Source organism: Hordeum vulgare, chromosome 4H (genome assembly GCF_904849725.1).
Source record: "Hordeum vulgare subsp. vulgare chromosome 4H, MorexV3_pseudomolecules_assembly, whole genome shotgun sequence".
Taxonomy (NCBI): Eukaryota; Viridiplantae; Streptophyta; class Magnoliopsida; order Poales; family Poaceae; genus Hordeum; species Hordeum vulgare.
The window spans coordinates 277,868-290,513 of NC_058521.1; the positions used below are offsets into that span (position 1 = coordinate 277,868).

The following is a 12,646-nucleotide window of genomic DNA, read 5'->3' on the forward strand; positions in this document are numbered from 1 at the left end:
TCTTTTGTTTATTATAGTTGTTTACTAACAGGTGGGACGCGATGGTCAGTGAGACACACTTTTTGTGTCAGTCTGTCCGGCACTACAAGTAAGCCCTGCGCCATGCTGGCATGTCTAGTCAGCAATACATACGTATCTATACGTGATTTGAATCGTATTTGAACCATATTGTCAAATTTTAAAACCAATTCGGTGTATTTTTCAAGTTCAGGCACCAAAGTGAACACCGATGGCAAGTTTTGGCACTATTGGTGTTATTACCTCTTCTTAAAATGATGTTAACTTTTGCAAGCAGGGGAGCATGCCCATGGTAGGCATCCATATCATATTCGAACGATTTTCGACACCATTTGCAAGCTGCGACAGGTCCGACCATTTATTATTTCTTTTACCCAAAAAAAACTCTAGAAAATACAAAAAATTGTCAATAATAAAAACAACTTGACATGGCACCCTAAACTTAAAGTGACGAGTAGTCTCTCGGTCTCTCTCTCTCTCTATCAATCTATCTATCTATCTATATGTTCTCTCTAGTGTAGATGAGAAAGTAGAGTAGAATGGTGGTGTCACGCTCAAGAGCATCTTTTTGCTTATCTTCTTCTCCTCCTCCACCGGCGTTGCATTTGCATCGTTAGCTTATTCCCATCGTCACACACCACACCATGTGCAAGTCCAGCTCACACGCTCTCCCCACCACCACTGCTCCTTCTTCCTCTCACCGCCGCCGATCCCCTTCCACCGGCACCGGCACAGCATCCTCCTCCTCCGCGGCCACGGCCACCACCTCCTCCGGACCCCGCACCACCACAACAACAACCACCGGCACCGGCACCGCATCATCCTCCTCTCACTCAAGCCGCTCCAGCCTCGCCGCGGAGGGAGCGCGCGCCTCCCTCCCGTACCAGCCGGTCCTCTACTCCTTCCACGAGCTCGCCGCAGCCACCAACAACTTCCTCGCCAAGCGCAACCCCTCCGACGCCACCTTCTGGCGCTGCTCCCTCCGCTCCCGCCACGCCGCCCTCTTCCAGCTCCGCCCGCTCCCCCAGCTCACCCCCGCGGCCGCCTCCGCCGCGCTCGCACGGGTCGCGCGCTACCACCACGCCAGCCTCGCGCGACTCCTCGGCGCCTGCCCCGCCGGCGCCCACGTCTACCTCGCCTACGAGCTCCCCACCAGCGCCTGCACCCTCGCCGCATGCCTCTCCTCCTCGCGCGCCGGCGGCGGCAGCACCAGCAGCAACACCAGCACCACCAACACGGTCCTCCCCACGTGGCTGTCCCGCGTGCAGGTCGCGGTGGACGTGGCGCAGGGCATCGAGTACGCGCACGCGCACGCCGACGCCGCGCACGGCCGCGTCTCGCCCTCGTCCGTCCTGCTCGTCCCCGACGCCGGCAGCAGCAAGGGCGTGCGCGGCGTGCTCACCCACTTCGGGGCGGCCCACTTCGCCGACGCCCAAGCCACGGAGCAGCCGCCGTCCAAGGCCAAGGGAGGAAAGGCGGGGGACGTGCGGGCGTTCGGGGTGCTCCTGCTGGGGCTGCTGGCCGGGGAGCCGGCGGAGAGCCGGTACCGGTTCGACCGCGGCACCAAGGAGTTGGCGCGCGTGTCGGTGGTGGACACGGCGGCGGAGGCGGTCCGGACCGGGCGGGTGCGGAGCTGGCTGGACCGGCGGCTGGGCGACTCGTTCCCCGTGGCCGCCGCGGAGAGGCTGGTGGAGGTCGGGCTGCGGTGCGCCGCCGGCGACGACGAGGAAGAGGAGCGGCCGGAGATGGCGTGGGTGGCCGGCAAGGTGTCGCGGGTGTACGTCGAGTCCCGTGCGTGGGAGCGCACGCTGCAGCCGCACTCCGACGACCTTTCCTCCGTCGCACTCGCGCCGCGATAGCCCGACCGACATTAATACAAGTTGACCTTTTTTTCTTCTTCTTCTTCTTTTCACATCTACTGCTTGTACTGTACTTTGGCTCTCACAAACTTGGATGCAGCAGATTCTTGGTTGTATTTTGAGTTTCAAATTTGATTCTTGGTTACAAATTAACATGTTTCAAATTCTCTTGTCACTTGACAGCTGAGGCTGACAGCAATACATAGCTTCTCCCATTGCTAGTAAAAAGTAAAAAACTTGGCTAACAAATAAGTGTTTCAAAATAACATCTACTTACACAAGTTTCAACAGCGACTGATATTGCAAGTGCTGACTTATATGATATTCTGAGCAAATTTGATATCATCACAAAATTCACGTCTTTCTTCAGCTACAGACACATATGTAACATTCACCTCCTGTTGCTGCTGTAGTAGTGCCTGTCATGCCTCTCCCTCTCCCTCTCCCTCTCTCTTTCCCTTTCCCTTTCCCTCTCCCTCGAGCCCGACCCCGAGTGCTGCCTGCTTGAATACGCGGAGTGAGGGGTAAAGGCACCGCCGTCATCATAACCAGAGGAGCTTCTTCTTCCGGCGCCGGGGGTCGCCGGTCCATAGTCATACGAGTGGTACCTCGATGACGAGTATTGCTCGACGCCCGGAGGGGGAGGAGGGCCTCTATCCCTCTGAGAATCCGACGATGGATGCTGGTGACGGCCCGAGGAGGAGGACTGAAGAGGAGGAGGCGGAGCGCTGCCCCATAGCCAAGGGTCGCCGTTCTCTGGGACGGGCGCGTTTATTCCAGGGAACTCCACCGTCATCCTCTTGCGAGGCGGAGACGGTTCGCCCTTCTCCGGAAGCTCTCCCTCCTCGTGCTGCTGCTGCTGCTCTGCATTCGCCTCCCCTTCCCCGCCAAATATGGTGATGCCAGATGGTTTGTCTTCATCTTCCACCTCATCTGAAAAGAAAAATGAGACTCGAGAAACGACCTGGATATTGCACATCACGGTCAGAGAGCAACAAGACTCACAAATGCTTACCTAGGTAACCTGGAGGATAACCCAATTCACGCATCCTGTGCAGCCACGGCGGCGGGTCATTTTCCTGCATGGGTTGTGATACTCTCAGAAAAGGAAACTTGTGCAAGTTAACATAAATTAATTGGGGCGCTATTGCTTCCTAAAGTGACAAGAGAAACTTCAGCTCACAAAACTGAACCAGTGCTCTAGCAAGTAGCAACCAAACCATCCCTTGTTCCAACTATTTTATATGCTGAGAATTTGTATGGAATTTGAAACTTCATTTCAAGAATTTGTACGGAATTTAATTAGTCATTGTTGATCAAAGTCATCAAAGTCATCAGATCGTTGCATCATGTATGCACATATTTACAGATCGTTTAATTAAGCTAACAGGTGAAAGCTAAAAGATGGCTCCTTCCATCTCACAGTTCAACTAAAGATTGGTATAATCCTAAGAATGAAAAATTGATATATCCTAATCATGAAAAAAAAGAGGAAAACAAACAAGAAGACAAGTGAAACAAGCTTTAACAGAAAAAGAGAACGCATCCCTTACCCTGAGCCCCAAGCATTCTCTAGTCTCAGATCCCAGGACTCCTGCCTTCAGATCATCAAATTTGCCTGGGGTCTTCTGGTAGTACCGATTTTGTCCACGGTTACTAACATTAGATAGGTTCCTTTTCAAGTTGTGCTGCTTGCGGGCATTGCTAATTGCAACATGGTCACGAGGCTTTGGGCAATCCTTCAGGGCATGACTATACGAACCACAGTTGAAACAGCGAGAATCATCCTTGTCTTTCTTGCTGCCAGAGAAAAAAGAATGTCATGTTGCAGATCCACGTAAAGGTATACTAATGCTATAATTAGCCATCAACTATAAGAAAGATCATCAGAATACAAGAAACGCCAAATGGAAGTAACTACCAGAAAGATGGCCAGACAAAGAAATTGCAAACAGAAGCCTATGTCTTGAGAGAGAATGAACCAAGTTTTTTTAAGTTTTAAGTTACTAGTTATTATGTCTTCCATACAAGCATACCAGCTTCAATCATCTATTCATAGTCTCAGAATACATTGGTATCGGGACAAAGATTATTCGCAGATTACATTTGATGATCAATATATGGCATATATGAATAAATCAAATTGCTGATACTGACACAACATTAATTTACAATATATTGGTGTCACAGAGAAACTAGTATTAAGACTCCAGCACGTAAATACAGGTTTCTTGTTTGCCCAAAATATTTAAAGGAGATAGAACTTTGACAGTCATGCCGAATGCAAGGTCACTCACAAATGGCAATTTATTCTACTAGCTAATGCAAGATCAGAAAAGAACAAAATAAGACCAAGGTCGGTATATGGATAGAATTCATAAATACCCTTCAGCATTTGATGAATCACCCATAGGAGTTGAACCCAATGTAAATTCTCGATCGTACAGCGGCACCGCGCCATCATCAGCAGCAGCATTTTCTCGTGCTTGGCTATCCACCCAGAATGACTACTCGATAAGAAAAACAAAATAAAACAAAAGGTAGAACTATTAGATTTTAACTAACTTAAACCACAACTCAGATCTCAACTCAAACGCAGCACGTACCAAAGATAATTAAGAACCAAGACATACATCTATCCTGCTGCCACTACTAATGATTATATCCTATCCTGATACTAGTCATATCTCATATCCAAATACTGCTTAATTTTCCTCTTTTGGGACAACCCTGTGCCTTAATTTTCTTTTTCGGACAATGCTATGTCTTCCTAAATGGGCACATGTTGCTGCCTTGGACATGCCAGACGGCCACAGGGCCCAGGCCCAGGCCCATGACCATGACCATAACGCTAAATGCTCTATGAATATTATCTGCCAATCAATTAACTAGGAAAAATCTTGGCTGTTCATTTTTATCTCTGAAGTAGTGGAGTCAGGATCTCCTACCAATAAGGGCTGAACAGCAACGAAACCTCAATGAGCTGCTAGAGAATGCACTCTTATCACTACAGAGATGCAGGAGAAATTCCTCGAATGTAGTATTAAAAGGGATATCAAAAGTAACAACCAAATGAAGCAACTAATCACTATGTGGTATCTAGCTAATCTGGAGCCTCAATGAAATAATATATCAGTCTCGGGGATTGTTAGCACCGTCCTCATCTGGAAATGAGTGGTTGCTTCTTGTGCTGACTGGGTAAGTGTAAAGGTGGTGCTATATCTTGATGCCCATGACAGATACATTGCAAGTAGCAGAATTGCAATTTTCAGGAAACAAAACTCGTATAACTCCAGAATGGCAGTATGTGTCCATTTTAGTGAATGAATTTAATCGGAAACAGGCCAACTAAAGTTTTGTAACAGCATAGTTGGAGGTTTAATCTTCAGACTGAGCTTAGGAAGGATAACAATGGCGAACTTATACATACCACAGCACAGGATTTCTCTGAACCAACATGTAATGCTGGATAATAAGTCTCTTCACCACAGTCCAAGACTTCTTCCACAGATTCCTGCCATTTTCACAACCAAAATAAACAATAATTATCAACAAAGGGGAATCTGGTGCTCAGCACTTTTTCTGTTACACAGATATATCAGTCCTGTTCTAGTCTGTAGTAACCTATTCAAATTTACCCTCCACAAGTCACTATTTGCTTCTATTGGCCAAGGCAATGATTATATTTTAGCAGTGAAGCAATAATCATAGCACCCCCAAAACATGGAGACGAACTAAGTACACCCAAGGGTACTCTATCGAGGGAACATGGAAGGTATAAATTACAACAGCGAAAACTAATTCTGCCATGCCCATTATCTTCTTAATCTCTGCTGCTCATATCCTATCAATGTAAACAGCTTTCATTTAAAGCATAGTCAGAGAGCTGCTGACATGGGAATAAAGATTATAAATTTTATTTCTGCAAAACTAGCATATAATAGCAAAAGCAACGGTTGTAAGGAACAGTACCGTCAAGGCGTGTTGCTTTCTAGCTTGCCACTCGGACCATTGTTGCATTAGTTCCATGAGCTTCCTTTTGCTTTCTCTGAAATATTGGAGAAAGTAAAAGTTAGCCCTCAGGCTAGAGTTTACTAAGCTGCTTCAGAAGGATAGATTGATTAACAAATGCAATGCAATGCCATAGATATTATTCAGAGGAAAAAAATTAGAAACAGGCCGTGTTTAACCTTGTCAAGTTGTTGTAAACTACACGGACAGAAGGCTCAGCTGATTCCGTCCGGGCTCTTTTAACTCCTCTTGTGGCTGAAGACGGAAATATCAAGGAACAAAAACACATAGAAATCTGATTCGTAATAACGATGATACATGTCTGTGATCCTGGCACTGTTTCGATGTCAATGCAGTTGAAAGTAATAAGATGGAAACAAAGGAGGAACAATAAGTTAGTCTTGTCAGAGGATACGGCTTTGGTCGATGAAGGCGCTGCCTGTTTTTGAAGCATGAACAAGGGGGTCACTGCCCTTGGGTGTTTCAGCTGAGACACCGTGCTTTGTGACAAGGACGTCATCGGAGAGGTCCATGTCCTCAACCTGGCCTTCTTCGAGATCGATGATGTCGTCTTGCTGTGGTTGTTGCTGGGATGGCGGAGGAGGCTCCGGTCCATTTGCAGTCAGGGCTTGTGCTTGGTCCTTGGGCTGGAGGTTATCTGCTGCTGCTGCATCTTGGGCACCAGATGATTCTTGGAAGGCAATCTGTCCTTCCTCGAGGTCGATGATCTCGATGACGGTACTAGCCTTGGTGGTGGTGACAGTGTCTTGTGGTTGTTGCTGGGATGGCACTGGCAGAGTAGCATTGAAATTCAAATTGACGGCGGCTCGGTCTGCTGCATCGGCTTGGGCTTGGTCGAGATCTATGATGTCCTTGTCCGTGGGCCCGTGGTCCTGTGGTTGAGGAGGCTCAGATGCGGTGGAGTCGTCGCCGAGACTGATGAACTCCTCCATCAATCAATCTCTTGTCTTGTCTTGTTGCTGCGGATTCAGAATGAATCAAGAGCAAGCAGCAAGGGAATCATGGGCTGTGGCCAGAAAGAAAGAAAGAAAATTGTGACTAGCAGCGGAAATCAATCAATCAACAAAATATAGTGGAGAGATCTACCTTACCTCTTTTGGGAAACAAAAGAAGCATCCATACCTTGATTGCGGGCGGGCAGGCGGACGGCGGTGAGGAAGAAGGAAGAGGAGCGGCGGCGGCGGCGGGGAGCTGTTCGTCTCCGTCTCCGTCTCCGTCCCCAACTCTATCTATCTACAGTATACAGTAGAGTGTCTAGGGTTGGGCAACCGTCCGTCTGCTCGGTCGGTCAGCCCAACTCCCCACTCATTTGGTCCGACCCGTTTCAATCCAAATACACATATTTCATCACTCAAAACCATAAAATTTGTCCGGCTCAGATCCAAATCTGACTCAAATCGTCCAACTATTTTTCCACCAGCCTCGTTTAGGCCCTGTTTGAAACCATAATAGATTATAATAATCTGGATTATGAAGATATATTATATAGTCTGGTTTATAAAAATAATCCAGGTGAACATGTTTGGAGGCCAGATTATATAAACTGTAATTCAGGTTTTACATTGTACAATGACATGTTTGCCCTTTTTATAAAAATAGGACAGTGACGGTGGCAGTAGGTAATTATCTCCAAGTTTACAAGGGTAATAGGTCATTAGTAATCCATAATCTGATTTTAGCTGGGGTAGAGTAGATTATGAGTTTTTAATAATCTGGTCATCTAGTTTTAAAATCTACAATATAAACTGTCCTGTTTAGAAATATAACAGATTATAAAAATCAGATCATATAATCTGGGTGGTTCCAAACAGGGCCTATCTGCATGTCCGCAAGTTAACCGTCCGCCCTGCCCATCCTTTTTAGGATGTGTTCCGCTTTTCTTCCGCTCTACGCTTCATAAATTCCTAGAACAGATCCGAACTGAACGAAAATAACCATAAGAAGCTACATTCAGGAAGTCACGATCCATTACAATGCAAAAAAAACACGAAGCACCGTCTGTCCAGCTCCACGGATTGAAAAATTAAAAGGTCACTCAATTTATAAGGTGTTGTCATCGCCAAACAAAACAAATTGTTGTCACCGCGCTTGAGAAAACAAAACTAGCGATCTCCAGCGAATAGGTAGGTTTCTCCCCCACCTGAATTGATGCACTAGGCTGAATTGGTTGCCTCCAGCTGGCCCAACCGGTGCCAAACGGGCCACAATCCTCCCAGCTAGGTTCAAACACTACGAGAAGTTGTTTGATTCAAGCAGAACGGTGTGTGGATCGCCATGTGAAGCTAGAAGCCATAAAAAGAAGTTGGATTTCTGAAGCTGGAGGAGATCATAACACGCCCTTAACATGAAAGACATGGACCAGCAATCCATGAATTAGAATCAACCGACACTGACAGCAACCAAGCCTTCAATTGCTTGTTTGAATCATGGTCTCGACACCTGGTGAGTAGGAATAGGAGTATAAATCATCAATCAACCAACTAAACTAATCAAAATGGATGGATGGATGGATCTCCGGAAAGAAGCATGCATACCATTACCATATCGTACTTGAAATGTGTGGAGGAAGGGAAGAGGCATCCGCGAGAGATTGCAGGCCGGCGGGCGATCCGACTGACAGTGGCAAGGAAGATTGTGAATATTCCTTGTCCTTGAACGAGGAGAGGAGGACGACGGCGACGGCGACGACAACGGTAGCGGATCCAGGAGAGGAGGATGAGGGAGTCTCATGAGGAGATCAATACCATTATTACACCCACATCCCCAGCGGATATACATACTGGACTAGTTACTACAGCTCGCGCACGTCAATTGAATTACCAGGTACTTTTGTTTCTTGGAAATCCTTCCAATATTCATGAACATATGATGTTGCCTAGGTTAGATATTTTTGTCGTATTTATGAATGAAAGACCTAGCATGGACAAGAAGATATCCTTGGAGCGGGATCAAGCATGGAGAAGAAGGTGCACGCGTGGAAAAGAACAATGGAGCTTTCACTCGTGATTTTCGCACTTTGAAGCCACCATAAGGAGAGCATGAAGGCTTGGACGAAAAAATCAAGACGCCACTTTATAAATTTCGTCCATACGCTATTATAGGTGTTGCACCGCCTCATTTTTGGGCCATGCCCATGTAATTTCGAAATACCATATTATATGCTATTTTTAGAGTCCTTATGTGTGGTCAAACTGAGTTAGGGTCGGTTTCGGACCCCTTCTCCAAGGGGTAACGAAGTTCCTCCTCTATCCCCCCATATATACAGCCCTTAGGGTGCAGTTTAGACTTGGGTTTTGTTTAGATTACAAGCTCGTCATTGTTGCAACTTAGCGTTCTTCGTTTGTGTTCCACTACCAAACAAAGGCGTCACAGAACCCCACTTTCATCAATAAAGCTTTCCTCTTATATTTGCAATATCCAGATTGCAATCTTAGTTTCTTGCTTGTTCTTCGTTTGCCTGCAGGAAACAGACCCTCATGGTCAGGTTGATCGTGCTCCGGCGTGGTCAATAACCTATCGGAGTTGGTTTAGCGATTGCTAAGGCGCGACGTCCTCACACGTTCGTAGTCTGATCGTCAAAGTTTACTCCGCCAAAAACGATAATTACCATCTCACCAAAAGACAGGGACAACTTCGCCTCTATCAAGTGGTATCAGATTTCCAGGTTGCTCTGTGAGATTTTACCAACTTGTCGTAGTTAGATCGCATATGTTCTTCATACCTACAGTCCACCGAAAAGCCACAGAAAAATTAGGGTTAGATGATCATATTCGAACCAATATGCGCCTTTGCATAGTCTTTTCAGTATTTTGCTTTGTTGAATATGCGGTTACATTGTCGTGTCGAGTTGCTGGTCTTAGTGTCTAGTCCTTTAAAGTTTCGAGTTCTGTTCACAAGTTGTCACGCCGTCATCGCGCCAACTTTCATCGCTGTCATATACCACCACCACGCTAACATCATCGTTGCTGCCATATGCCACCACCATGCCACCATCATCCTTGTTGCCAACAGGACCAGAGTTACATGGACAAACTTGAGCACACCCAGTGTGGGAGGCTCCGTCCTACCTTGCAGAATTTCACAAAATATACTTACCTAATAGTAATACACTAGAAAGCACTTTGAAGATTTTTTAGACAATATGCTTTAGGAAGCTATATCATGATATTTAACGAAAATTGAATAAATATGGATGCACACACCCGCACAATTTGTGTACATGATATTATTTATCCAATCATCAAAATTAACTTTCGTTAAGAGACATAAGTTAATTTAGAACATATTTTTATTGATGTACAATACAACCGTATGACAAAGAATAAAGTAATTAATAATTAGCAATATTGTTGTATGATTTAAATATGTCAACTAAGTGGATAACATCATACTCTTTTAGGTTGTAGTCTAAAATAATAATGTGTATAAAAGAATATAAAAGTTTAGTATAAAAATATATTGTTCCGAGTAGTGTCTTCTGTTGGGTGACGTAGCATAAATTCAAAAAATTTCCTACGCATGTTCAGATCTTCCTATGGAGAGACCAGCAACGAGAGAGGGGTAAGAGCATCTTCGTACCTTTGAAGATCGCTAAGCGGAAGCGTTGCTAGAACGCGGTTGATGGAGTCGTACTCGCAGCAATTCCGATCTAGTGCCGAACAACGGCACCTCCGCGTTCAACACACGTGCGGCCCGGTGACGTCTCCCGCACCTTGATCCAGCAAGGAGGAGGGAGAGGTTGGGGAAGAAGACCAGCAACACGACGGCGTGGTGTTGGTGGAGAGACGAGGTCTCCCGGCAGGGCTTCGCCAAGCGCCGGCAGAGAGGAGGAGGAAGAAGTGCAGGGCTGCGCCGAGGGAGAGGGAAAACTGTGTCCTCCAAAGGCCAAAAGTGCCCACTATATATAGGGGAAGGGGAGAGGGGGGTGCCACCCCTAGGGTTCCCACCCTAGGGGGTGCGGCAGCCCTCCCAGATGGGGTTTGTGGCGGCCAGATGGGGAGGAGGGGGTGGCGCACCCCTCTGGTGGGCCTAAGGCCCACCTGAGTTAGGGTTCCCCCCCCTCTTTTTCCTTCCCCTGCGCCATGGGCTGATTGGGGAGGCGCACCAGCCCAACTAGGGGCTGGTTCCCACCCCCACTTAGCCCATCTTACCTCTTGGGGTCGCAGCCCCCCTTCGGTGGTCCCCCGGGACGACCTCCGGTGGTCCCGGTGGTCCCGGTACGTTACCGGTGATGCCCGAAACACTTCCGGTGTCCGAAACCATCCGTCCTATATATCAATCTTTACCTCCGGACCATTCCGGAGCTCCTCGTGACGTCCGGGATCTCATCCGGGACTCCGAACAACTTTGGGTAATCTCGTATAACAATTCCCTATAACCCTAGCGTCATCGAACCTTAAGTGTGTAGACCCTACGGGTTCGGGAGACAGGCAGACATGACCGAGACACCTCTCTGGCCAATAACCATCAGCGGGGTCTGGATACCCATGGTGGCTCCCACTAGCTCCACGATGATCTCATCGGATGAACCACGATGTCAAGGATTCAATCAATCCCGTATACGATTCCCTTTGTCTGGCGGTATAGAACTTGCCCGAGATTCGATCGTCGGTATACCTATACCTTGTTCAATCTCGTTACCGGTAAGTCTCTTTACTCGTTCCGTAGCACGTCATCATGTGACTAACTCCTTAGTCACATTGAGCTCATGATGATGTTCTACCGAGTGGGCCCAGAGATACCTCTCCGTCACACGGAGTGACAAATCCCGATCTCGATTCGTGCCAACCCAACAGACACTTTCGGAGGTACCCGTAGTGTACCTTTATAGTCACCCAGTTACGTTGTGACGTTTGATACACCCAAAGCACTCCTACGGTATCCGGGAGTTGCACGATCTCACGGTCGAAGGAAAAGATACTTGACATTAGAAAAGCATTAGCATACGAACAATACGATCTAGTGCTAGGCTTAGGATTGGGTCTTGTCCACCACATCATTCTCCCAATGATGTGATCCCGTTATCAATGACATCCAATGTCCATGATCAGGAAACCATGATCATCTATTGACTAACGAGCTAGCTAACTAGAGGCTTGCTAGGGACACATTGTGATCTATTCATTCACACATGTATTAGTGTTTCCTGTTATACAATTATAGCATGAACGATAGACGATTATCATGAACAAGGAAATATGATAATAACCATTTTATTATTGCCTCTAGGGCATATTTCCAACAGTCTCCCACTTGCACTAGAGACAATAATCTAGTTACATTGTGATGTATCGAACACCCATAGCATTATGGTGTTGATCATGTTTTGCTCGTGGAAGAGGTTTAGTCAACGGGTCTGCAATATTCAGATCCGTGTGTACTTTACAAATATCTATCACTCCAGTTTGGACATGGTCCTGGATGGAGTTGTAGCGGCGCTTGATGTGCTTCGTCTTCCGGTGAAACCTGGGCTCTTTGGCTATGGCAATGGCTCCAGTATTATCACAGAAGAGTGTCATAGGACCCGACGCGCTTGGAACCACTCCAAGGTCGGTGATGAGCTCCTTCATCCAAATTCCTTCATGAGCCGCTTCTGAAGCAGCTATGTACTCCGCTTCACATGTAGATGCTGCCACGACTTCTTGCTTGCTGCTGCACCAGCTCACTGCCCCACCATTCAACACATATACGTATCCGGTTTGTGACTTAGAGTCATCCGGATCTGTGTCGAAGCTAGC

General features: G+C 47.0%; 2 protein-coding genes across 2 annotated transcripts; one reads left to right on the top strand and one right to left on the bottom strand.

The window, feature by feature from the left end:
* Positions 1–337: 337 nt before the first annotated feature.
* Positions 338–2,052, top strand: LOC123446790 (putative leucine-rich repeat receptor-like serine/threonine-protein kinase At2g19230). Its single transcript, XM_045123334.1, has one exon. The coding sequence runs from the start codon at positions 663–665 to the stop codon at positions 1,875–1,877; it is 1,215 nt and encodes a 404-aa protein (XP_044979269.1). The 5' UTR covers positions 338–662; the 3' UTR covers positions 1,878–2,052.
* A 67-nt stretch (positions 2,053–2,119) lies between these two features.
* LOC123446789 (zinc finger CCHC domain-containing protein 8-like) lies at positions 2,120–6,934 on the bottom strand. The gene is made up of 8 exons (XM_045123332.1): positions 6,304–6,934; positions 6,068–6,143; positions 5,850–5,925; positions 5,308–5,391; positions 4,263–4,384; positions 3,431–3,677; positions 2,893–2,956; positions 2,120–2,810 (listed from the first exon to the last, which is right to left on the bottom strand). Exons 1-8 carry the CDS (start codon positions 6,839–6,841, stop codon positions 2,269–2,271), a joined length of 1,749 nt encoding a protein of 582 aa, XP_044979267.1. The 5' UTR covers positions 6,842–6,934; the 3' UTR covers positions 2,120–2,268.
* Between the last annotated feature and the right edge of the window lie 5,712 nt (positions 6,935–12,646).